General features: G+C 43.7%; 3 protein-coding genes across 5 annotated transcripts; all 3 read left to right on the plus strand.

The window, feature by feature from the left end:
- Positions 1-363: 363 nt before the first annotated feature.
- Or2h1b (olfactory receptor family 2 subfamily H member 1B) lies at positions 364-6,214 on the plus strand. Of its 2 annotated transcripts, XM_087597925.1 has the most exons (2): positions 364-969; positions 4,997-6,214. In XM_087597925.1, exon 2 carries the CDS (start codon positions 5,228-5,230, stop codon positions 6,164-6,166), a length of 939 nt encoding a protein of 312 aa, XP_087454051.1. In that variant the 5' UTR covers positions 364-969; positions 4,997-5,227; the 3' UTR covers positions 6,167-6,214.
- Positions 6,215-9,148: 2,934 nt separating this feature from the next.
- Or2h1 (olfactory receptor family 2 subfamily H member 1) lies at positions 9,149-12,144 on the plus strand. Of its 2 annotated transcripts, XM_087596989.1 has the most exons (2): positions 9,149-9,166; positions 11,218-12,144. In XM_087596989.1, the coding sequence occupies exons 1-2, from the start codon at positions 9,149-9,151 to the stop codon at positions 12,142-12,144; spliced, it is 945 nt and encodes a 314-aa protein (XP_087453115.1).
- Positions 12,145-18,749: 6,605 nt separating this feature from the next.
- Or2h2 (olfactory receptor family 2 subfamily H member 2) lies at positions 18,750-19,682 on the plus strand. Its single transcript, NM_212493.1, is given in 1 exon segment — positions 18,750-19,682. A coding segment is annotated over 1 exon segment (933 nt).
- The last annotated feature ends 7,700 nt before the right edge of the window (positions 19,683-27,382 follow it).

The following is a 27,382-nucleotide window of genomic DNA, read 5'->3' on the forward strand; positions in this document are numbered from 1 at the left end:
GAAGGAGAAAATTAAATATTGCTTTGTTAGAACCGTTCTAAGACTTAAAAGACAAAACAGTTTGACAGAGGGGGATAAGTGGAACAAGAGAATATAATGGAGGATGAATATAATCAAAATACATTTTGTGTGTGTGTGTGTGTGTGTGTGTGTGAACATGTATAATGGAGCTCAATGTACTAATGCATGACAATATAAACATTTTCAAAACCTAAATACTTTATTTATGTAACATGCACCTCAATTAGAACAAAGAAATCGGATGTTAAGTACAATACTTAATGTATTGAGAGGGTTGGAACAAGGCTTAAGAGAAATCAAGAGGACGCAGTAGATAAGAGAATGTCATGGTTCCCTCTAGAGACACTAAGAAGCAGAAGTGACCATATCACCATGGAATAGTATAATGGAATGTTGTCATCGATTAGCTATGAACCATCGTTACCAACAGTGCCTAATTAATCAGCAGTGGGCAGAGGAACCAGATTCCTCGGAGAACTAAAAACATGTCCCAACGGGATGAGAGTCCAGGGATCCCTCCTTTCCATCTCCAGTGCCAGAGAAAGGGAAGATAACCTCCCGACTTTGGAAGAATAATGGTGGTAAGAGGTGGTGAATGCCAGATGCTGGAAGCAATCTCTTTTGGTTCAAGGCTCAGCATTACTGCATTCTTCTGAAGAATTACTTTGCCTGAACGTGTGTGTTTCTTTACTTGAAATCAAAGAGAAAGCACAGTAGTCATATCCAGGTCATGGCACTGATGCAGACTGCTTTGGGAAGTTCAGGGTGGCATTCCCATCCACAGTATGCTGAGCCCTAACACCAGTGCTGTCACCAGGACACAAGCTATCAGTTTGCTCTCACTTTTCATGGTGTGAAGATCAAGAGGAGGCTCCGTTCAAACCAGAAACTCCTCATTATGGGGAAACCTCCCCTGCCAAGGAGTGAGAAGACTCTGACCTGATCATGGTAAGTCTAGAGATTTTTCTTCTGTAGTCCAGCAAAATCCCCCACGTCTTAAACAGTGGGGTCACGTCTGGCACACGTTGTGTTGTCCTGAACAAATTATTTTACCTGCCTCTGTTTCTCTTCATCTGCAAACAAAGGTAGAGTACAATCATTGTACCTGGGCTACATGATGGATGCAGAGTGTGTGAGTACCACATAGGAAGTCGAACAGGGCTCAGAATCCAGGTCTGGGTTTGTTGGCTGTGTAATGTTGGGGAAGACGTTTCAATTATCTGGTATTGAACCTCTGTAACAAGAAACCAATGCTGATAAATATTCCAGACATGTAGAATGGAGACAGATGGGCAGAAAGTTCTCAGCAGATGGTGACAGTCATCATATGGACACCAAAAAGAACAGATATGGAAATCCACTCCCTGCACCTCTTAGTGCATGCCTAGGTCTTTGGTGATCAGTAAAGAGAAGGAACGGCCAGGCTGTGGTGACACATGCCTTTAACCCCAGCACTCAGGGAGCAAAGGAAAGTAGATCTCTGTAAGCTTGGTCTACAGAGCATTCCACAACAGCCAGGAAAACCTGTCTTTAAAAAAAGAGACAGACAAAGAATGTATCCATGAAAATGGAAATAACTGGAAGATAGTTAAGGAATATTTGAATTTTGGTGCCTCAGAATTGAAGCAGCCAAAGGGGGAGGGGAGAGTTTTGAATCACAGCACAAAACAACAGAAAGACAGTCAAAGGATGATGGACCTTAAAGAGCTTGAAAATAATTTACTCAAAGTGGCCTGGACAGTAAGTGAGCCAGGGACACAGGAAGAAAATCGAAGAGTTCACAGCTTAGAAGTCCTTCAATTGCTTTTTAGTAACACAAGAAAAGCTATAAGACAGCATAGGAGAACTTACTATAAATAACGCAAGCAAGAGTGATCGCCTCTTGAAGGGGTAGGACGTGAGTGAGATCAGGAGAGGCATGCAAATGGCTTCTACGCCTTTTGAAGAGATTACCAACAATAAAGCACTTAAATATTAGAAGGGGGTCTTCCCTCAAAAAGAGAAAAAAATAGGAGGAAGGGGAGAAGGCAGGAGATTCAGAGTTAAGCTGGAGGAGGAAAGATGCTACACAACGTCCAAACATGCAAGAGGTGACCTCTAAGGGGACTCAGCCCACGCATCCCCTCTGCAGATGGCACAGAACCTCCAAGAACTCAAGAGGGCTCCTGTGAGGAGGCACAACCCACTCATCCCCTCTTCAGGCCCCACCCATCAACCTGCAGGGTTCCTGCCTCTCAGCTGTCAAGTGGCTGTCACTACCTGCCATCTTCATGGTGAGCTTCAGTGCCCCAGGTCCCCTCTCTTTTACAACAGTACCATCACCTCCTGCGAGATGCAACACAGTTCTCTCTACAGCTCTGTCTCTCCCACACTCAGTAACTTTACTTTATGGCTTTCAGTTCTGTGTTCTTCTGACGGTGTTTGGGTTTTTCAGAGACAGGAGACTGCACACATTTCCAGCCTATGAGCTCTTATACATAGTCTGTCAACATTGCCCAATATTTTTAAAAAATCCCTTAACTTAGTTACTTACTACGGGCTGCCATAAACAGAGCTAAGTGTGGTGTGTGAATTTTGACTTGATACTATGCAAAAAGAAACAACAATGTTAGTCTGGTAGTTGTTATTGGTGGTGGTGGTGGTGGTGGTTGTTGTTGTTGTTGGTGGTGGTGGTGTTACAATTTTTGGTTTTTGTCAATGTAACACAAGCTAGAGTTATCTAGGAAGAACCTCAATTGAAAAAAATTGTCACCATTATCTTGCCTATAGTGAAGTCTCTAAGGCATTTCTTGATTAATTAGGGAAAGGTATAGCCTACTGTGAGTGGTACCAAACCCTAGGTAGGTAGTTCTGGGTTGTGTAAGAAAGCAGGTAGAACAAGTCATGGAAAGCAAGCCAATGAAGTAGGATTCCTCCATGGTCTCTTCTTCAGTTCCTACCCTGACTTCCCTCAGTGATGAAGAATGACCTGAGAGCTCAAAGCGGAAGTAAAAACCTGTTTCTCCCGAAGTTGCTTTTGGTCATCTGTTTTATCACAGTCCTCACAAAGACACTTCTGAAAGTATCAGAACAATGGGCAACTTTGGAATCTGGGGTGTTCATGAGGCACTATATCCATTAAAAGTTCTTGGAAATTCATGTCCTGTATATTTTGTTTCAGAGACCACATTGTTGCAGGTCTCTGTAATGTAGCAATACCCTGGCCAGTAACTTGCTCCCAATGACTCAGAATAAAAATGATACATGAGGAAATATAGTCGAAATGAAAATACTTTAAATGGTGAATCTTTTACAAAGTTATACAGGCACTTTTTCAAAGAACTCTGGTAGCTCTTATGAATACATAAACTCACTTCAAAGTAAAATATTTGAAAATGTATCGGAATCATATTAACTAATAATTATGCAAAATCAAAACCCTACTTTGGATGTTTCAACATTATGGTGCTGAGACAGGGGGATCTCATGTTCAAATCCACCCATGTCTCTGTAATGTAGCAATACCCTGGCTTTGACAGAAGAAAGGTGGGAAGAAGAAGGGAGGGGAACAAGAGGAATGAAGGGAGAGAGGGAGGAAGGGAGGGAAGAAAGGGGGGACGGGACTTCAAATATCCTGCAACAAAATTTTACCTTAAATGAAAAGAAATTAAGCTACTTCAAACTTTCACTAGAAAACTGCATGGGGTTTGGTCCTTTATTTTTTTTTTAACTTTATTTAGTGAAGCAAGGCCTCTTTCTGAAGCCCAGGCTGTCTCAATCTCACAGGTCCTTCAGTCTAAGACAGTCTAATGCCTGGATTGTATCTTCTCTCTTTTTTTTATTTCCAATTTTGAAAATTATTTTTATTGCTTTTAATTATGTGTGTGTTTGTTAGTATGCACACATGTGTACAGGTGACTGAGGTACTCAATAGTGTCAGATCCCCTGGAATAAGTAGTTGGGAGCTGGCCAACACATGTGCTGGCAACTGATCTTAAATTTTCTTTGAGAATAATTTGCACTCTTAACCACTTGGTCATCCCCCCATTTCTAGGATTCTATGTTCTTAAGGAATTATGTCATTATAATATCAGGTGACAATCACTGTAAGCCTAACACTTTTTTCTTAAAATATATCCAAATACATATAATGTAAAAGGTTTTTCGGGGGCTGGAGAGATGGCTCAGTGGTTAAGAGCACCGACTGCTCTTCCTGAGGTCCTGAGTTCAAATCCCAGCAACCACATGGTGGCTCACAACCATCTGTAATGAGATCTGATGCCTTCTTCTGGTGTGTCTGAAGACAGCTACAGTGTACTCATATATAATAAATAAATAAAATATTTAAAAAAGAAAAATATTTTTCTCTTAGAGGGAAAATATTTGGTCCAATTTGATGAGCTATAAAGATTGTTTTTATTTAATTTTAATTTTGTTTTATGTGTATGGGAGGTTTGCCTCTCTCTCTCTCTCTCTCTCTCTCTCTCTCTCTCTGTGTGTGTGTGTGTGTGTGTGTGTGTGTGTGTGTGTGACTTACACACCTGAAAGATCCAAAACAGCAGTTACTGTGAGCCCCCCTTGTGGGTCCTGGGAATCAAACTCAGGTCCCCTGGAAAAATAGCCAGCCCTCTTAACCACTGAGCCCTCTGTCCAGCCCCATGAGCTTTGTTTTCAAACAAGAGTCCTAATTGAGGTCACTGGAAATTGCAGCATTCGTTGGGGGGGGGGGGTAATATCTTGTCTATAGACCTAGTTTCAATCGGTTGTCTACACTTCTGCAAATGCTATCAGAAAGTAAGAAGAAGCCGAACTGAGTTTTATCATCGGATCATCATAAGCCGCAAAATTCATTATTATTCCTACCACCTAGAAGGAACAACTTCAACAGTAGGCCAGTGTACAGATCGTAGCACATGCTTAGCAAATGTCTGTTGTGATAATAAAAATTAATGAGTGAATCCCTGTTTTTAATTAGCCTCTCTTCCCCTTTACCAAGGAATCAGAGGCTCAAGTATAGGATCCAGCTGTCCCTGGTTTCCTTGGGACCTCTAGACCTCTGACAGAAGCAGGAGGAGAAGACCAGGAGCTGGGGGAGAAAACAAGGAGCTGCTGAGAGGTGGGCTCAAGAAGAGACAGAGGCAGAAGTGTCCCGACTGCAGGACTTCAGGACTCATTGAATCGTGATGATGGGACAGCACCTCCAGCTGGATTCATAGCAGAACAGACTATGGTCAACCAGAGCTCCCCCACTGGCTTCCTCCTGCTGGGCTTCTCTGAACACCCACACCTGGAAAAGATTCTCTTCGTGGTTGTCTTGTGTTCCTACCTCCTCACCCTCCTAGGAAACACACTCATCCTCCTGCTGTCCACACTCGACCCCAGGCTCCACTCTCCAATGTACTTCTTCCTCTCTAACCTCTCCTTCTTGGACCTCTGCTTCACCACAACTTGTGTCCCCCAGATGCTGTTCAACCTCTGGGGCCCCACAAAGACCATCAGTTTCCTGGGATGCTCTGTCCAACTCTTCATCTTCATGCTCCTGGGGACGACAGAGTGCATCCTCCTGACGGTGATGGCCTTTGACCGCTATGTGGCTGTCTGCCGGCCCCTCCACTATACCACCATCATCCACCCACGCCTGTGTCAGCAGTTGGCAGGTGTGGCCTGGGGTATAGGTTTGGTCCAATCCATAGTTCAGATACCTCCCACCCTCAAACTGCCCTTCTGTCCCCACAGGCAGATAGATGACTTTCTTTGTGAAGTCCCATCTCTAATTCGACTCTCTTGTGGGGACACCACTTTTAATGAGATCCAGTTGGCAGTTGCAGGAGTCATCTTCCTGCTTGTACCTCTGAGCCTCATCCTTGTCTCTTATGGTGCCATCGTCAGGGCAGTGCTGAAAACTAACTCTCGAAAAGGGCGCAGGAAAGCTTTTGGGACCTGCTCCTCCCACCTCATCGTGGTCACCCTCTTCTACAGCTCAGTCATCGCTGTCTATCTGCAGCCCAAAAATCCCTATGCCCAAGAGAGGGGCAAGTTCTTTGGTCTCTTCTATGCAGTGGGCACCCCCACATTCAACCCTCTCGTATACACCCTGAGGAACAAGGAGGTGAAGAGAGCATTCTGGAAGCTGCTGGGGAAGGACGTGGACTCTGGGGAAAGCTGAGGGCAAAATACTTGTGTGCTTTCTGAAATAAAAAGTTTCTTCATGATATATATATTGTATTCTTATTTGTGCATATTAATTAATATAATAATAATTTAATAATTAATAATAATAAAAGAAGCTGTGAACTAGAAAGGGAGACATGTGAGGAGTTGGTGGGAGGGAACCTGGGAGGGGATGGAGGGAGAAAAAAAACGTCAGGGAAAAAGTGATACAATCCTGTTTCAATTAAAATATATTTTTGGAAAAAAATTTAAAATGTGAAGTCCCCAAGGCCACACACCTGAGTCACACGTGAGTGTGACTATGAAAGGAGAGAGAGAGACGGAGAAATAAGCATTTCCTTTATGGACTTTAAGTTCAAACATTATCTACTCTTGATATTTCCTCTGTTTTCCATTGTGTCTTCATTATCTTTGTTTCTCTACATTCTCAAACTCTTTCGTGGTGGTTTCTGGATATATATTCTCTCCCCAGTTGTTATTTCTGTTTAGGGGAGGCATATATCTGCATGTGCAGTGCAAGCAAAGGCTTGGGTTACAACAAATCTGATACTTTGAATATGCCCTTTGATTTGCTTACAATGTGAAAGTGATAATCTAGTCACTTCTTAAGTCTCTGTCATCTCAAAGACAGACAGTACCTCAGAGTGAAAGGCTGGAAAACAACTTTCCAAACAAATGGTCAGAAGAAGCAAGCTGGAGTAGCCATTCTAATATCAAATAAAATCAATTTTCAATTAAAAGTCATCAAAAAAGATAAGGAAGGACACTTCATATTCATCAAAGGAAAAATCCACCAAGATGAACTCTCAATCCTCATCTTCGGTTGGTTTATATACAAGTGTGCAATTTCTAGGCTTGAAAGTAAAATGATGCTATCTGGTGCTGGATAGAGGAGACTTATTTTTTATTATGGCAGCTTGCTATTTTTGTAACATGGTGATTTGGTTGAACACAATAAAGTACAGTAGTAACTGAAAAAAAAGTCTCTGTCATCTATCTCTATTACCTATATCATTATGATCTATCTATATCTATCTCAATCTATCTACCTATCTATACTTATGTTTATCATATATCTCACCATCATTAATCTATCTCTATCTATAATCTATAATCTATCTATCTGTCTGTCTGACTCTCTATCTTTGTCTTTCAGAGTAATGAGACATTTCTTTGTAGCCTCCTAGATCTTGCAGAGCATGAGGACTTCTGCCTCATAACATTAGATATAGCAACATAACATGAGAGCTGCCTGAACCAGGAAATGTTTCTCCACTGATGGAAGTCGTTATTTGAATGTGAAATGCCTGCCTCATCCCACATCCTCCCTATATGCTCATGTTTTTGAACACAAGGTCCACAGGTAATGGCACTCTTTTGTAATGCTGTGGAACGTTTAGGAATAGAAGCAGGGATGGAGAAAATGGGTCATTGAGGCAGGTCTTGGGGTTTTATGGCATGGCCCCACTTGCTTCCACTCCCTGCTTCTTGACTGTGAATCCAGTGTGGCTCTGCTACTAACACTCCTCCTACCATGTTTTTCTACCATAATGGACTGCATCCCTCAACCTGTAAGCCAAAATAAATCCCTCATTCCTTATGATGCTGCTGCTTCTTATTCTCATTCTTAATCTTATTCTTATCCCTCTCCCCCTCCCCTGCACCTCCTCCTCCTCCTCCTCCTCCTCCTCCCTTTTTAGTATAGACTTTATTCAGGGAATGGAGAGGGAAGCTGAGGAGTATTAGAGGCCAAGAAAGGTAGAGAGAGAGAGAGAGAGAGAGAGAGAGAGAGAGAGAGAGAGAGGGAGGGAGGAAGGAGGAGGAAGGAGAAGAAGAAGAAGAAGAAGAAGAAGAAGAAGAAGAAGAAGAAGAAGAAGAAGAAGAAGAAGAAGAAGAAGAAGAAGAAGAGGAGGAGGAGGAGGAGGAGGAGGAGGAGGAGGAGGAGGAGGAGGAGGAGGAGGAAGAAGAAGAAGAAGAAGAAGAAGAAGAAGAAGAAGAAGAAGAAGAAGAAGAAGAAGAAGAAGAAGAAGAAGTAGTAGAGGCCAGCTACGAACAGGTGAAGAGAGAGGGGTGAATGGAATGGGGAGAGAACTGGAGCACAAAGTCAAGAGCAAGAGAGAGCAAGAGCCCTTATGATGCTTCTTGTCGGGTTTTTGGCCGTAGCAACCACAAAAGTCACTGACACTGAATAGGATAGACAGACTGAGAAAATGGAGGGGCATGGAAAGGAAAGAAGTCCCCCATTCCAGGATAAACTGTAAGCCTTTGCCAGCTGAGAAACCAGAATTTGAGCACAGTTAACATTTGTTATGAAGGCTGCTTGCATAAAAGCAGAATTCTTTTATATAGAAAAGTTTCAAATAAGAATGTTAAAATAGCAATGAATCATGGCTTAAAGACTAAGCACGTACTACCCTCAGGAAGGTACTCTTTTATTTCCCAGCTATAAACCTTCAATTTTCAAGGACTCTTACTACAACCACCACTTATCATTTAAAAAAAGACAAGCTACTGAAAACCCTTGTCACTTGTGGCTTCATTTCTTCAGGTTGTAATCCCCATCCCCGGAAGCTACCCTATAATCCCATTTACCAAAAAGAGGGGGAAATCGTCTTAGCAAACTTTTAAGATGTATTTTGAAAGCTGCCAAAAATATTAGCAACTACCAAGAAACTAAAGTACAACTCTTTTGTGAAGCACGCGCACACACACACACACACACACACACACACACACACACTTTATGTGGCTTCCACCAGCTCTGAGTACCTCTCTGTCTCCAGTGCTTAAGTCTACAGAGAGGTTTTCCTACCAATATAAGGCACTGCTTAACATTGGCTCACACTGAAATTCTTTTCTTCAGAAAACTCATCCCATCTTCACTTGGGGAGAAGTCTGTGAAAAATTATCTTGGACTGCTGTAGGGAACAGCCTAGAGCTTCATCCCTGGCCCATACCCATTGCTCCTGATGATACAATGAGGTGTCTCAACACTGTTGTCATCATACAGTCATTGTGATTCCATGTCTTTGCTGTATATAAATAATAAACTGGGAGTGGGAGGTGAACATTTTGGATATAGATAAGTAAAATAATTGATAATTAAAAATAAATAATAAACTGTCTACTGTTAAAGTTCATTTACACATGATGATTGCTGAAGGGAAGAAGCACATCGTCTTCAGTGGTGTAGCCCCAGGTCAGATGCCCGTGCTCCTGTAAATAAAGGCTCACCCACAAAATTGTAAGCACACCTAATATAACTCACTGGGTCGCAAAAAGACATGAAACTAGAAGGACACAAGAGGAGAACAGAGGGGGATAAGAAAGACAAGAGAAGATCATAGATCATAAATATTATATATATATACATGTATGTATATATATACATGTATGTATATACATATACATATATATAGTGTGTGTGAGAACATATAATAATGGAGCTCAATGTACTAATGCATGACAATGAAAAGAACATTTTCAAAACCTAAATACTGGATTTATGTAACCTGCACCTCAAATTAACAAAGAGATAAGACATAAAATACAATACGTGTGTATTCAGAGGGTAGAAGCAAGGCTTAAGAGAAATCAAGAGGACGCCGTAGATAAGAGAATGTCATTGTTCCCCCTAGAGACACTAAGAAACAGAGGAGACCTTATCGCCATGGAATATTATACCGGAATGTTGTCGTCGATTAGCTATGAACCATCATTACCAACAGTGCCTAATTAATCACCAGTGGGCAGAGGAACCAGATTCCTCGGAGAACTAAAAACATGTCCCTACGGGATGAGAGTCCAGGGATCCCTCCTTTTCGTTTCCAGTGTCAGAGAAAGGGAAGATAACTTCCTCACTTTGGAAGAATAACTGTGGTAAGATGTGCTGAGGGCCAGATGCTGGAAGCAGTCTCTTTTGGGTCAAGGCTCAGCATTACTGCATTCTTCTGAAGAATTACTTTGCCTGAATCAAAGAGAAAACACAGTAGTCATATCCAGGTCATGGCACTGATGCAGACTGCTTTGGGAAGTTCAGGGTGGCATTCCCATCCACAGTATGCTGAGCCCTAACACCAGTGCTGTCACCGGGGCACAAGCTATCAGTTTGCTCTCACTTTTCATGGTGTGAAGATCAAGAGGAGGCTCCGTTCAAACCAGAAATTCCTCATTATGGGGAAACCTCCCCTGCCAAGGAGTGAGAAGACTCTGACCTGATCATGGTAAGTCTAGAGATTTTTCTTCTGTAGTCCAGCAAAATCCCCCACGTCTTAAACAGTGGGGTCACATCTGGCACACGTTGTGTTGTCCTGAACAAATCATTTTACCTGCCTCTGTTTCTCTTCATCTGCAAACAAAGGTAGAGTACAATCATTGTACCTGGGCTACATAATGGATGCAGAGTGTGTGAGTACCACATAGGAAATCGAACAGGGCTCAGAATCCAGGTCTGGGTTTGTTGGCTGTGTAATGTTGGGGAAGACGTTTCAATTATCTGGTATTGAACCTCTGTAACAAGAAACCAATGCTGATAAATATTCCAGACATGTAGAATGGAGACAGATGGGCAGAAAGTTCTCAGCAGATGGTGACAGTCATCATACGGACACCAAAAAGAACAGATATGGAAACCCACTCCCTGCACCTCTTAGTGCATGCCTAGGTCTTTGGTGATCAGTAAAGAGAAGGAACAACCAGGCTGTAGTGACACATGCCTTTAATCCCAGCACTCATGGAGCAAAGGAAAGTAGATCTCTGTAAGCTTGGTCTACAGAGCAAGTTCCAGAACAGCCAGGATGACACAGAGAAAACCTGTCTTTAAAAAGAAAGGAAAGAGAGAGAGAAAAAAAGACAGAGAATGTATCCATGAAAATGGAAATTAACTGGAAGACTGCCAGGTAATATTTGAATTTTGGTGGCTTAGAATTGAATCAGGCAAGGGAGGAGGGGAGAGTTTTGAATCACAGCACAAAACAACAGAAAGACAGTCAAAGGATGATGCACCTCCAGCTGGATTCATAGCAGAAATGGACTATGGTCAACCAGAGCTCCCCCACTGGCTTCCTCCTGCTGGGCTTCTCTGAACACCCACACCTGGAAAAGATTCTCTTCGTGGTTGTCTTGTGTTCCTACCTCCTCACCCTCCTAGGAAACACTCTCATCCTCCTGCTGTCCACACTCGACCCCAGGCTCCACTCTCCGATGTACTTCTTCCTCTCCAACCTCTCCTTCTTGGACCTCTGCTTCACCACAACCTGTGTCCCCCAGATGCTACTCAACCTCTGGGGCCCCACAAAAACCATCAGCTTCCTGGGATGCTCTGTTCAGCTCTTCATCTTCCTGTCCTTGGGAACCACCGAGTGCATCCTCCTAACAGTAATGGCCTTTGACCGCTATGTGGCTGTCTGCCAACCCCTCCACTATGCCACCATCATCCACCCATGCCTGTGCTGGAAGCTAGCAGCTGTGGCCTGGATAGTGGGGCTGATTCAATCCATAGTCCAGACACCTCCCACTCTCCGCCTGCCCTTCTGTCCTCATAGGCAGATAGATGATTTTCTTTGTGAAGTACCATCTCTAATTCAACTGTCCTGTGGAGACACCACTTTTAATGAGATTCAGTTGGCTGTGTCCAGTGTCATTCTTGTGGTTGTGCCTCTGAGCCTCATCCTTGTCTCTTACGGTGCCATTGCCAGGGCAGTGCTGAGGATAAACTCCACTGAAGCATGGAAAAAGGCTTTTGGGACCTGCTCCTCCCACCTCATCGTGGTCACCCTCTTCTACAGCTCAGTAATCGCTGTCTATCTGCAACCCAAAAATCCTTATGCCCAGGAGAGGGGCAAGTTCTTTGGTCTCTTCTATGCAGTGGGCACTCCCACACTGAACCCTCTCATTTATACCCTGAGGAACAAGGAAGTAAAGAGGGCATTCTGGAGACTTTGGGGGAAGGATGGGGAATCCAAAAATACCTAAGAGAGACATAGTTATAGCAGAAGGATTGCTGTAAGTTCAAAGCCAGGATTGGTAGACACACTGAGACTTTTGAGGAAACTGGGGAGATACTGGTAATTAGAATGTAAATGACTGGTAAATTGAAGAGAATTGTTAGAGTAACAGTGGGGACCTAGTTATGGCCTTGCTTTGACTCTAGTTCTGGTTATGTTACACCAAGTTGTATAACTAGTACACTACGGTGAAGGATGTTGTAAACGTGGCTTAATCATTCCTTTGGTTTGACAAAACCCTATTAGTGGTAAGCATTTCTAGCCTCGAAGACATTAGATACCCCACAGTTAAGAGCTTTGTCTCTAACAGGGACATTGTCTCTACAATGAAGAGAAGGCCTAGAACATTTCCTGATGGATAGTTTTCTTGCAACTGTAAGATTACCTGGTCCAAGAACTTTAGAGGCTAAGAATTTCTCCCCACCATTGATGTTTCATACTCTAGAGTCCGTTCGGTCTCATGAAAAGCATCAACGCACCGGTACAAGGGCCCTTTCCTGCTCTGTGGTCAAGTCACTCACCAGTCCTGTGAGTGCACACACAGTCCTTTCTGGGGGTACAAAAATGGATCACTGAAATTTGCTTCCCCTGTATCTAAAGCACTAGTGGTTTACTATCAGTGGTGTTAAATGTGAACATAGAATTTGTCCTTACTTTGAAGGGATGCCATTCAATGGTTCAGACTCCAGATGCCTAAAAACTGCAAACATGTGATGAGCCCTGGATCTTTATGGGATTTATTTCCCACTTTCTAGGCTATTACATTAATGCCCCCAGTACACTTACCCTCCTGGCTGACTCTGCTTAATCAATATAATCTCAATCAATACGATCTTAACCAACGCAATCTCAACGAAGCCGATGGTTGACTTTCCTGCAATTCTGTAAAACAGTTGCTAAACTCGGCCATAATTAAAGATTAAATTAGACAATTGTCAGTAGTAGCCAAACTCTTATGAAAATACTGTTTGTATAATGTTTTCAGGTATTTCACACCCTGAAGGAAATGTTCTGAAAGCTATAAATAGGCTGTTTATTAATGGGTCTTATTAAAATAGGTCTTGGGATGTTATTTCTAATTTCATTCTTAAAAATTGAAGTTGAAGTGCAATGTTTGAAGACCTTTTTTCAGTACTACTGTGTATTTTAGGTCATGTTTATTTAAAATCAAATTTAGGTAATGAATTTATGTATTTTAAATAATGTTAAATCAATGGATGGGCTGAAATGTCTAGCATAAAAGGGGCTTTTAAACTATTTTGACTAATAAACCATTGAGAACTAGTTTCTGAATTTTAAAAACTTTGTTACTAGTTTTGTGTGATCAGGTCTTGTCATATAGGTGCCTTCATGTGTGTGCATGCATTTCTGCGTGCATGCATGCATGTGTCTGCATGTGTGTAGAGAACCTTTTAAGATCATATAATTTCTGTGAGTTTGTACTTTTAACATTTTAAAATTTGTTTGGTGTTTATAAGAGAGTACTTGGATGTATATATTTGTAGAGTTCTCAGAGGTCAGGAGAAAACACTAGGTTCTGAAATTGGAGTTACAGGCAGTTGTGAGCCGTGGTGTATGGGCTAGAAACTGATTCTTGGTGCTCTACAAGATCAATAACCATGCCTAACTACTGAACAATCTCTCTAACTCCCTATATTTTTAAATATTTCATGCGAATCTTCATCAATATTTCTAAACATATTTCTAGAACTTTATTTCAAGCAATACTTAGGTTAGCAAGGGTTACCTTTTTCACATTCTGAAAAAAAAAAAAGATGTGTTCAGAGTATTCATGAGAACGTGGTCATAATCAAGTTCACAAGTTTGGCCAATCTTTCCCTTCACAGATGGTCATTACTACCATGTGCCTACAACTAATATTCTCTTCCTCATATAAATCTTGTTATGTTTAGATTATTATGATGTTCTTTTTTGTCCTCATTTCTGCTTATGCCTCATGCTGTTTAACCAGAGACCGCCACAATCATTCCTCTGTCCTAAAGGAGAAAGAGAATTGTTATCAGAGGCTGGGGAAATGGCTCAGCAGCTAAAAGTACTTCCTGCTCTTCCCGAGGATTCAAGTTCTGTTTCCAACACACACATCAGGCAGCTCACAACCTCCTCTGACTCCATCCCCAAGAGATCCTGAACCCTCTTCTGGCCTCTGTGAGCATCCCCCTTGCACAGCATGCACACAAATAAAAATCCTTTTTAATTATTTAGAAGAAGAGAATTATCATTATAAATACATTCACACGGCATTAAAAAGTTAATTTATACAAACTCATACTGAAATAAATTGTATTAAAACAAAGATAATAAATATTTAAATTCATAATTTCCCAGTTGTTTTATTTCATGTTCTATGACTATTCATATCCAGGAAATCTAGATGATAAGATATTATATCATTCACTAACAACAGTGTGTAACTGCATTTCTTTCCAACTCAAGGTTTATTTGTTTATGGTTGGTTGGTTGGTTGTTGGTTGGTTTTTTGAAACAAGGTCCCACTATATAGTATTGGCTATTCTGAGACTTTCTAAATAAACTAGTCTGACCTTGAACTCACAGAGATCCACCTGCATCTGCCTGAATGCTAGGGTTAAAGATGTGCTCCACCGTAGCCCCACCATATTGATAGCTTAAAAATGGCCACTCTACACTACAGACAAGTCTTCTGTGCATGCCTTTAATACCCACATTAGAAAGACTTGAAAGTTTCAGGTCATCCTTGGATATATAAGAAGAGTCTGTCTGTATAAACCAGGAAATGAAGGAAAGTGGAAAAGAGGGAAAAGGACAGATAGAAGGACAGATTGAGGGAAGAAGGTTAAGCTAAAGTACGGAAATCAATCCATGCTCTATTGCAGTCTTGTTTGCCTGAAGGAAAAGATACTGTCTTTGTCCTGTTGGAACACAGTCATGAAAGAGTTCTGACAGAAACTAGAAGCAAAACTATTGTGTGAACTTACGTATACACCTGTAGACCTAAACTGAGTCTGGTCCTTTCTCATAACAGCACTTGATAAGAGTCTCTTCAGTACATGCGAGACTGTACCTCAGAAAGAAGGTGTTGCAGATCCAGACTCATGAAACCTAGGTATCACCACTACAGTCGTGGCTATTCCTTCTTTTCCTTTGTGGGATTCCATCATCTCTAAGATACCTCTGGGTTTGGGGCTGGTCAGAATAATTAATTACACAGCTGAGGTAATGGGGTCAACCATCCTTTGCATCCTGCTCAGTATTTTACACTGTGATAACCTTCTGGATTATAACACTGTTCTCCCGCCTCTGTGGAGAGAGTGTAGACTTGAGTTTTACCACTGCTAGGGCTATCAATCAACACACCAAAGAACCACCATGGGATTCTGCTAACTATCAGATATACAAATTCGAGTTACACAGTCAGAGTTCAAAAATGAGGTCCAGATATGAGGCCCTGATACATCCACCATCATTTGAACTGGGCTAAAGGAACTTACATTCCCATTATGATTCATTAGATGAGAGGTAGACAAATATCCCAAGTCATCTACGAACCTAGGATTTGATCATCCCACATTATTACAATATAGAATATTTCAGAGGAATTAAGCAGAAAGGAAGGATTTGAGAGATGCTAGTGGTATAGTCCTATAGGGATATATGAAAGAACTAAGAACAGATGTGACACTGGTTATTCCCAAACACTATCCTATTGAGAGAAAGGGAGTAGGTGAACTATTGGCCTACACCAGTGGGGACTATTGCTGGCGTGTATCCTCGAGAGTCCCATGCCCCTCTACCATAGTTACAAGCTAATTAATTGTCTATGGGCTGTAGAACCCTTGGGTCTCAGCTGAACTAATGAGCTGTTTCTCCATAGGTCAGGAATTCTGGGATCCTCTCTCCACCAAACACCATGTCAGTTTTTCCACTACGAGAACCATTAACAGACGCTAACTTCTCCATGTACTGACAGGGAAGGCTGTTGGTGGAAGAGATGGCTCTGACCAACCTTGACCTCATCTGTGCCATAGAAAAGACCGTGGAGCACTGTAGTTTACACAACTGACTGCTTACAAATATGCTCCCTTAGTTTATTGATCTCAACTTTCTTTGCTTCAACTTCTCATGTTAGGGTGGTGCAGATACGTAGAGTTGAAAAGGGTAATGATAAGATGTTTAACAACCAACTTCGTTAGAGGATTCGGAGCCTGAGTTTATAGTATTTGCTGAATTTACACAATGTAAACATTCCCAACAAGGAAGATACTAGCTAACATTTACTTACTAAGAGGTGCGACACACATACATGTACTTAGGAAAGGGCCTAGTAGTGAACATTATCAATTCTTATTAATGCTAGAGAGCTAAGCACCCATTCAGAGACGAGTAATCTTATATTCAGTTTTCCTCTTGGTGTCCATGTTGGAGGCTAGGCACCTGTTGAAAGTTCTTTGCTGTCCAAAGAAGATGTTCTGTGGTTGAAGGTAAGTAGAATATTTCTCATCTGTGAAATATCAGATGTGTACTCAACAACCAAGCCTCAGGCTGGAAGGCAACCGAAACCAGACATTTTGTTTGTTTCTTTCCTATTGGAGAGGTTGCTTTAAAAAAAACAAAACAAAAACAATGAGATTTCATTTACTCTGTGTGTGTGTGTATGTTGTGTGTGAATGTGTGTGTGTGTGTGAATGTGTGTGTATGTGTGTGTATGTGTGTGTATGTGAATGTGTGTAAGTGTGTATGTGTGTATGTGAGTGTGTGTGAGTGTGTGTGTGTGAATGTGTGTGTGAGTGTATGTGTGTATGTGAGTGTGTGTGAGTGTGTGTGTGTGAATGTGTGTGTGAGTGTATGTGTGTGTATGTGTGTGTGTATGTGTGTATGTTGTTTCCCGTGTATTTCAGTGCTTACAGAGGCCAGAAAAGGACATTGGATTCCATGGATTCATAGGCTACTGTGAACTGCTTGACATGGGTGTTGGGAACTAAGTTCTGGCTCTTAGTAAGAGCACCAAGCACTTTTAACTGCTAAGCCCATTTTTGCTTCTGAAATAAGGAATCACTCTGTGGCCCATGCTGTCCTCAAACTCACCACCCACCTTCCCCTCCCTCCTGAGCACTACCATGAAAGGCAATGCCACCATGCCCGACCTAAACAGGGTGAATTTCTATCACCTATATCGAATCAGGTGGCCATGTGGTTTCATTCCTTCAAGCTCTGAACAGGAGAAGACCATGGTCAGCCACAGTTCCCCTCTTTCTGCATTTCTCTGAACACCAGGCCAGGGAAATGATCTCTGGAGTCTTGATCCTAATGTCTGGTGAATAGATGGCCTGAAACATGTTATTTACCTAAGACAGTTTGGTCATTGATGAAATTGGGAAGATCACTGCAGGGACACTGTGGAAACGAGGTGTTCAGATAGCTATCTATCTCGATTGGCCCAAGGAAAATATTTCACGGGTGTAAAATGCTAATAGAAAAATGAGAGAATGGTTATCAGATGACTTCTTCAGATGACTAACCCCTGCCCTGGTTTGTAGCACAACGTTTACATCTTAACTTAAGAAAAAGACAAATGTACAGACCAGTAAATGCCAGAAAGACAGACAGGCGGTGGCGGCACACACCTTCAATCCCAGAACTGGGGACAGAGGCAAGCAGATAGCTCTGAGTATGAGGCTAGCCTGGTCTACAGAATGAGTTCCAAGACAGCCAGGGCCTACACAAGGAAACATTGTGTGTGTGTGTGTGTGTGTGAGAGAGAGAGAGAGAGAGAGAGAGAGAGAGAGAGAGAGAGAGAGAGAGAGAAACTACCAAGGTAGTTATGTATATTTCTTAAGGGATGGATTTCTGTAGGCAAATTTATCTTATTCACGTGGGTGGTTTATATCCTTGTCAAATGGGAGTTTATTGTGTGGATGTATTGTGGATTGAGAACAAATAAATCTGAATGCTGGGTTGCAGTTTGTTGAATCTTGATTTTACCGAGTGGCTGGAACCAGAGAGTTCTCAGCTAGCAGAGAGATACTAATCAGAGATAAATTATGGTTAGTTCCTTATGGCCCCCCTGATTCTAGGGACCAGTGGGCCAAGACACCACACTGGACAGCTTGTGGCTTGCCTAGGTCTGAGAGTACTTGAGGGCAGCGTGGAGCCGCTGAGATAAAAATACCTTGCAGTGCCATGTGGCCCCATAGGTGCTGGTGCTAGAGAGGAATAAAAGGTTACCAGGTTTTTGATATTCACCGCAACAGGGTGCCACTACAGCAACATAAGAAAAACTACATCGAAAGCAAAGAATGCTGTGCTGCTACTGACATCAGCGTCCTTTGCCCAGGCAGTCTGTGTGAGCAGCCACCTATTCTCCAACACCTTCCTGGTTTCCTCTCAGCTACAGGACCCTATCGGACTGGGAGGAACAATGGAAGAGAAGTCCTTAGGTGATGGGCCTGGAGAAGGGAGCCTGAGAGACATCAGTCTACCTTGTGGGTCCTGAGGAGAAAGCAGAGTGAGTTTTCACCAGGCCCTTTGTACCACACTAATCTGACAATCCCATCCCTCCAACCAGACACAGACACCATGGTCAACCAGAGCTCCCCCACTGGCTTCCTCCTGCTGGGCTTCTCTGAACACCCACACCTGGAAAAGATTCTCTTCGTGGTTGTCTTGTGTTCCTACCTCCTCACCCTCCTGGGAAACACACTCATCCTCCTGCTGTCCACACTCGACCCCAGGCTCCACTCTCCGATGTACTTCTTCCTCTCTAACCTCTCCTTCTTGGACCTCTGCTTCACCACAACCTGTGTCCCCCAGATGCTACTCAACCTCTGGGGCCCCACAAAGACCATCAGCTTCCTGGGATGCTTTGTCCAGCTCTTCATCTTCTTAGCCCTGGGGACAACAGAGTGCATCCTGCTGGCAGTCATGGCCTTCGACCGCTATGTGGCTGTCTGCCGGCCCCTGCACTATGCCACCATCGTCCACCCCCGCCTGTGTCGGCAGCTGGCAGCTGTGGCCTGGGTGATTGGCCTGGTGGAGTCAGTGGTTCAGACACCATCCACCCTTCACCTGCCCTTCTGTCCCCACCATCAGGTTGATGACTTCGTGTGTGAGGTCCCTGCTTTGATTCGACTGTCCTGTGGGGACACCACCTACAATGAGATCCAGATGGCTGTTGCCAGTGTTTTCATCTTGGTTGTGCCTCTGAGCCTCATCCTGGTCTCTTACGGTGCCATCGCCAGGGCAGTGCTGAGGATACGCTCTGCAAAGGGGCGCAGGAAAGCTTTCGGGACCTGCTCCTCCCACCTCATCGTGGTCACCCTCTTCTACAGCTCAGTCATTGCTGTCTATCTGCAGCCCAAAAATCCCTATGCCCAAGAGAGGGGCAAGTTCTTTGGTCTCTTCTATGCTGTGGGAACTCCTTCTCTTAACCCTCTCATCTACACCCTAAGGAACAAGGAAGTAAAAAGGGCACTCAAGAGGCTGCTGTGGAAGGAAGTAGAGCCCACGTGACACGCTCTCAGTAAGCTGAATGGGAAACTTGCATGCGGTGTAGGCTTAAGTTTTCCTCCCTACCCTCTTCAGACCTATCCTGCCTCTGTAGTAGATGACAGATTATAAGACACAAAGAAGAGAGGTTCAGTAAAGGAGTATAACTGCGTGAAACCTTACCACATGAATCGAACATACTCTATCTGTATCTTCATTTTATTAATTCACCCTTGTCCTCAAACACCCTGTCGCACCCAGTGACTTTGTTTCTAATTCCCTTCCCTTGCCAGAGTGTTGCTATTCTTTTTTTTAAAGGTTACTTTTTAAAGAATTGTTTATTTTATGAGCACAATGTAGCTGTCTTCAGACACACCGGAAGAGGGCATCAGATCCCATTACAGATGGTTGTGAGCCACCATGTGGTACTGGGAATTGAACTCACGACCTCTGGAAGAGCAGTCGGTGCTCTTCACCACTGAGCCATCTCTCCAGCCCAAGGTTTGATTTTTATGATATGTCTCTGTGTGAGTGTGTGTATGATGTCTGTGGAAGCAAGAAGAGGTTCCCTGAAATTAGCAGACAGTTGAGTTATCCAACATGGGTGCCTAACTTGAACTCTGGTCCTGGAAAAAGCACAAATGCTTTTAATGCTGAGCCATCTCTCTGGCTCCTTGTCATGTCCGTGTTGCTGCTCCCACACCATAATAAAATGACCCGGTATTGTTCGCTGGATGCCAGATAAAAAGAGCCTTGGGGAGCAGCCTGAAATGCAGTCAGTGGTCTCCTTACCAGTACCAGCCAGCCAGCTCACAAACAGGAATGGCTTCTCCTCAAAGGAGGGAGAACATTTTCTGCCCTGGGATTTTGGTGCCATCTACTGGCCACATCTGGAACTGCATTGATATACCGAAAAATCACCAAAGTCCCCTCTCTAAACAGAAGCACACACCAGGGTTGCTGGGGGGTAATTAACGTTATAGTTGGTGTGATATACTCATGCTTTGCGATGTTCCAGGTACTGTCTAAAGTTACTTACACTCCTTGACCCACTTCATTCTTGTAGTATTATGAAGATTTATTCGGAAGCAAAAACGAAGAGTTCAAAACCATCTCTCAAAGTTCTCGACTAGTACTGGCACCCACCCAGCTAGTAATCCTGCTTTGACATAAATAGAGCCCTCCTAGCTCAAACGAGAAGCCTCAATTTGTCCTCAAACTTAAAAGGAGTCAATCTTAACTAGACATGTGTCCACAATGAAGCTAGCCTCCATATAGGTTTTCCAAGGGTTTCAAAGCACCCTGTGAGAGCACTAGAGACAGAAGGCAACTTTGGCAAGAAATTTGAGCCTGAAGGTTCGTCCCAGGACAGCGCTTCCTTGCATGTGCAAGGCCATGTGCTGGATTTCCAGTATCTATGATGATCTGAGAACTAGGAAGCTGGATGAAGGGAGTAGGAAGGCAGGGAGGGGGGTCACCATAAATCTGTCACCTGCCTGGGCTAAATAGGAAGGCCCCATGGGAAAAAATAAGGATAATTTGTCTCAATGTGTTCCTGCCTTGGCTCTACAATTTCAAAGCTTTTGGTCATGAGTGGAACTTGAAAGCTGGATACAAAGTGGCATGAAATTTTATCCCTGGAATTATGTGTAAGGTTCTAATCTATCTAGCTTTCCTGTTAAATGTAGCAATACCAAACTCCCTTTGGGCACAGGATACCAGTGAAGGAGGAAGAGGGAAATCCTAGTTTCATATCTACTTCAAGTGTTAGCATTTACTCTGGCATGAGCCCAGAGTGTCAGTATTAGCTCTATCTTAACCCCAATCGTCACTGCAGCCTTTCCTGAGCCATAGTATGTCTGCTCAGCTACATTTTGGGGCTGTCCTAATGCAGGACTTCTTCTAGTATGTTTAATAACCCTAATCTTAGACCTGTAAGTCATGCAACCTTCTAATTTTTTTTCTAATTTGGGATGTTTCGTTTTTTGTTTTTGTTGGGTTTTGGTTGTTGATACAGCATTACGTAGGCTTGGCTGGTCTGAAGGCTTGATACGAAGACCAGGTTGGTCTCAGACTCACAGAGAGCTCTGCCTGCTTCCGCCTCCCAAGTGCTAGAATTAAAGGCCTGTGCTACCACGCAACTTGGCCTGCATGTATATGCCCTGCCGGTGTGCCTGATGCCTGCAGTGGACCCACGTGTGACACTAGGAACCAAACCCAAGCTCTCAGAAAGAGCAACAAGTGCTCTTAACTACTGAGCACTAGTCCAGAACTTTTCAAACAGGCACTCCAAGCTGCTCTAATGCCCCTGAAAAGAAGGCTTCTTGGCTCTGGAAGCCTGCAGTCCAGGAAAGAACTGTGACTTTGGCTGGCCTAACGCCGCCTGCCCCTCCCCGCCGGCCCCATACCTCTAGCTTTTCTCAACTATTGCTAAACCCTGACAATGTCAGTTTGCTTGGAAAAGAGGCTTCTGACCATCTTCCTTGAATGCCCCATGCTCCTGCCATCCCCTAGACATCTCATCACAGATTCCAAGTCCTTGTAGATCATGATGTAGGGCAGAGGTTAGCAAACCAGTCTATGACCATGTGTAGCCACTACTTGTTTTTTTGTAAAGTTTTATTGGAATGGCAGAAAATACTGTAAAGTTACCAAAGCATAGTATAGGCTTAGAAGCTAACCCAAATAGAACTATCCGTCACCAGGATAAGAAGCTGCCCCTCAGGAATGCTGCCCTACTTAAAGATATGTTAAGATGAAAAGACTAACTACCCCACCCCACCCCCAATGAAACGCGTATGCTAGAATCCCTTTTCTCCATGTAGTAACGTAAAATCCTCATTGCTAATCCTTCCTGCTTTTCTGTTTCCTAAGCATGATGTCTCCTTTTGACCTCTATCTCCCTTTCTTGGTTATTAGCCAGTCAAAATCTTAAACCTCTTGCCCTGACAGTTTCTGTCTCTGAAGAGCCACGCCACCCCCCACCCCCCATACAAGTCCTGAAACATCCACTGTTGAACCCATGCTTGCTAGATTTCAATCCAGAGAGCTTAACTCTCCCTTTTAGCCATCTCTCCTATTGGCACAGCTAAAATTTTAGGCTTGCCTGTCTTTTCTTCCTCCACCCCCAAACTCCAAATTGTCCTCAATATTCCTCTGAGTTCCCTTTTAAATATCTTTTTTTTTTTTAATCTATGAGACCAAGAACCGTTGGAAGGAACCCAGTGTTCTCCAGGGCAGACATTTTTCTTGAAACCTGTCCCACAGCAAAGAGAACAAAATTTGAATTATCTGCTGACTTGGAGAATCGGCATTATCTGAGAAGGAACTGTGGCCTTAGATGTGTAGAGAGAATAATGCAAACTTGCCTTAGCTACAGTTAGAACTATGCAGGATGCACATCAGGATGGGAATTAGATAAATGGAGGAACCCAGTATTATTAAATAAGGATCGGGCTGGTTTGGGAAGACACAAAAGCTGCTGAGTCAGATACAACTTCTCAAAAGATCCTTCCTTTAGTTTCCAACCTTCAGTAGTTAGGGTTTCCAGAGAGTAAGCACCGAAAAGGCTAGGCTGACTCCATGTCAGGCTTCAAAGTCCAGGCAAGTCCAGGCCTCAGAAGCTGCCCCACCACTTGGCCCGAGGCAAGGACAAATGGGTCTGCAGCAGTTTCCAGACTTCCTCAGCAAGTTTCCAGTCCCCACACCCTGGTAATGGACCGTCCATAGAGATGGACCCAACAGATTAACATAGAGGTCACCTACCCCAGAATTCCATAATGTCCTTTAAGTCAGGCCTGCAAGCTCACTTGGTTGTTTCTCTATTCTGGTAATGGGAGACCCCAGCGTGCTGGATTTCCGCAGAATAAAACACTCTTTGTGTTTACCTACTATTTGAATCCGGGGTGTTATTCTTTAGGGAATCATGGACCCTTACAGCACTTAGCACAGATACCTGTGAATATCACAGGAATCAGAGACAGTGTGGAAGCTTGGGGCTACACCTGCATGTCATTTCTAGCTATCAGTTCACTTCTGAGTCCCCAACAAAGCTAGCCTCTCTGTGCACAACTGCCCTAAACCCGTAGTAGAATAATTCCTCAAAACACACAGCTTTATTTTCTATATTTGCGTTGTGAGGACAACATAAACCCCATTTGTCTCCACATAAGGACCCTGTGTGACTCCATTTAAGGACCAGGCGTTATTTCGAGAAAAGGCCAGAAGTCACCAAATCTAGACCAAAAAACACCCCTCCCAGGGAACAGCCTGGGGATAACCACAACAATGAGGAAATGTCTCAGAATAGGCACTGGGCAGTCCTATTTCATCACTCAGTTAAACATTCTTGATATAGGAATGCAGACTACTGACCCCTGTGAACCCCTTAGAACACACCAATGAAACTTCAGATTATCTAATCCTTCTAGAGAGCTCCCCTGGTTCCCTATGAAGCCTGGGTGCCTTTGTCTGGGGTTCCCATTTCAAAGAATGGTCAATCCCCACAGGCTGGTTGTTTGAGGAATAAACACTCTTTGTCTTTGCATACCGAGTCTGGGGTCTTCCTTCAGGGACTTTCAAACCCTTATAGTAATTTATTTTTGTCTTGCCAGGTAGCTCTGGCTGGCCTGAAACTCTCAGGTGAGGCTCCAGCTTCTGACTTCTGAGATAAAAGGCACAACACCACACCCTGCACAACAGGAGGCTTTAACACAGGCCTCTAGCGATTACTTGGAGGTAAAGGCTACAGGAAATCAAGGAATTCCTCCCCAAGGAATGCTGCCCAGCAGGGAACAAAATTTCCTTTTCTAAAGGAAATTCACATTTGAAAAGGTCTTATCTTAGCAAGGGAGAGGGCTCATGTTTAAATCTACATAACAAAGTTCTACTCAATGGCGGTATTTACCGATTTCCCTGATCGTGTTGCTCTCACACTTTTTCCCCTCTACGAGCTCACTCAGAGATGAAATTCATCCCCTTTGGGTAGACTAACTTTTACAGTCATCCTCCCCAGTCTCTATGTGTTCGTGTTCGTTACTAGTATTCTCAGAAGAATGTGTGTAGCTGGTCTTTGCTACCTTATGGGTTCTTCTGTCTTCCACAACTCTCCACTAACTTAACTCCCTAACACTAAACGGAAGGGAAACCAAGTGGGAGGGGACAGAGGAAAGAGACCCCTAAATCTAATTTTGTTTTTCATTCCTTCTTGTCGCAAACCCCACGAAATGACCAACAACCAACCCAGTCTGCTTCTCGAGGCACTACCATTTATACTCCCTCTGAAAAGTTCCCAGAATATGCTGTTGGGTCCGTTCTTTTTTTTTTTTTTTTTTTTTTTTTTAAGATTTATTCACTTATGAGTACACTGTAGTTGTCTTCAAACACACCAGAAGAGGGCATCCGATTTCATTACAGTTGGTTGTGAGCCACCATGTGGTTGCTGGGATTTGAACTCAGGACCTCTGGAAGAGCAGTCAGTGCTCTTTTTTTTTTTTTCTATTCTCTCTCTTTTTTTTTTTTTTTTTTTTTTTTTTTTTTTTTTTTTTTTTTTTGAGCTGGGGACCGAACCCAGGGCCTTCTGCTTGCTAGGTAAGCGCTCTACCACTGAGCCAAATCCCCAACCCGCAGTCAGTGCTCTTAACCGCTGAGCCATCTCTTGAGCGCGGGTCCGTTCTTGATAACTGACAGTCTTATTCTACCTTTTATGATTAAATCAGAAACTTTTTCTGTATAAGTCTTTGTGTGTGTGTGTGTGCGTGTGTGTGTGCTTGTGTATGTATAAGAAAATCCAATCCAAAATACTCTTCCTTTGCATGGTGAGCCCAGTAAGTTGTGTTGGGTTTCAGACCTCTGACCGGCAGATGCCTATTTAACATACCAAAGCAGTCCTGGCTCCAGGTTCTCCCAGCATCCCTCAGTCCCTACCTATTGCAGGGCAAGGCTGGCATACCCTGCCCTCATCCCTGAACTTTCCAGCCCTGGGGCTGGGTTCTTCACTATATAATCCAGACATTTTGGTTCATATTCATTCATTCACTCATTCTCTCTCCCTTCCTCCCTCCCTTACCCCCCCATACCCTTTTCCCCCCCCCCCCCCCTCTCTCTCTCCCAAACGTGTGCACAAAGCATGTGTTAATTTCACATCTGTCTCTTAGTAATCTTCTACCTGCCTGCAAGACCTCAGCGGGAAAACTTATGACAGAGGATTTTTTCCTTCTTCCACAGTACACCCACCAGAAGATGCATACCATTTTCCTGCTCCGGAGGAAGCAGGGCTGTCTGTATTCCTGTCTAACAGTACCTGCACTGGGAATCACCTTTCCCTCAGCCTCTAGACCTTCCTAATGCTGTGACCCTTTAATACAGTTCTTCTTTGAACCCCAACCGTAAAGCTATTCCATTGCTACTTCATAACTTCAACTCTGCCACTGTTGAGCCGTAGTGTAAATATCTGATATGCAGGATATCTGATACGAGACCCCTGTGAAAGGGTCATTTGGCTTCCAAAAGGGGTCATGATCCACAGGTTGAAAACGGAGGCACTGGACTCCAGTGTTACTTCTTGCTCCAGCAGGGGGCGGTAAGGGTGAATGCATTTACAATGGCCGTCAATGAGTTTTTAAAATCACATGCTTGAGGCAGAATGATGTGGAGCCCACTTTTTCGGTTGAAGGACAAAGTGAAGAATTCTCTGCTCTAAAAGGCCTTGGTGAATAAACCAAGATTCACCTGTTTGGGGCAGCCTAAGGTTATTCTGATTATTGTTAGGGGAAGCTGCAATTAGCAGTCATCTTCAAACTAGACAGGAAGAGAAGGTCTAGGGTGGCAGCTAGACCCCCTGAAACCTCCAAAAAGAAGAACCTGGTGAAACACTGAATGTCAGATGAGATAAACAAAACTGGCTTGGTTACCCGGCTCAGTACAATGGCACACACCTGAGGTTCCAACAATCCAGAGGCAGAAGCAGGTGGATTTCTGAGTTCGAGGTCACCCTGGTCTACACAGTGAGTTCTAGGCCAGTTAGGATCCTGTCTCAAAAAGAAAAAGGGGGCTGGGGGGGGTGGAGTGGGGAGAGGCACAAACCTGGGTGATCATCCAAAGAGAAGGTGCACGGTATGGTAAGGTTATGACACTGCCTTTGCAGAGGGAAGACCAGCCTCAGCAGGCCATGTTTCCAGATAAAGCTGCAATGATACACTTAACTCTGTTCTACATGTGTTTTCCCCAGAGCTACCCTTTGAACCTGGCACGGTAGAACGCGCTAGAAACCGTGCTGTGTGACTTCCAAGGACTGCTGACAAATTACCTGTCTCTCCCGCCTCCAGGGAGACTCAACTTTGGAGACCCGAGTAGGGGTTTTAGCCCACACCCTAGGCAAGCAGGCTGGTTCCAAGACAAAACTCACCTCCAGTGGTTAAAAAGGACTTAATTGCTCCCTGTCTTCAAGCCTGCATGCCGTTGTGTAGTGTGGACCCCCAACCCACCCCCTGTAGCTTATTTAACCCCTATCCCATAGAAGCAATGATGTTGCTGCTGTTAGGCTGCTGCGGTTACCAGGCTACCCAGTAGCCCATGCATAGTCTGCATGTTGGCTCCACCCTTACTGCTGACAATGTTCCTCTACCCCGGTTTGGCCCGGTAATGAGCGTGCGACCCCCTTCCATAAGACTGTCCCGAGGGGGGCTGGGGATTTAGCTCAGTGCTAGAGCGCTTACCTAGGAAGC

This window comes from Rattus norvegicus, chromosome 20 (genome assembly GCF_021556685.1).
Source record: "Rattus norvegicus strain SHRSP/BbbUtx chromosome 20, alternate assembly SHRSP_T2T, whole genome shotgun sequence".
Lineage (NCBI taxonomy): Eukaryota > Metazoa > Chordata > Mammalia > Rodentia > Muridae > Rattus > Rattus norvegicus.

Coding starts and splice junctions, on each gene's coding strand:
- Or2h1b (XM_087597925.1), top strand. CDS start 5,228: ATGGTCAACCAGAGCTCCCCCACTGGCTTCCTCCTGCTGGGCTTCTCT.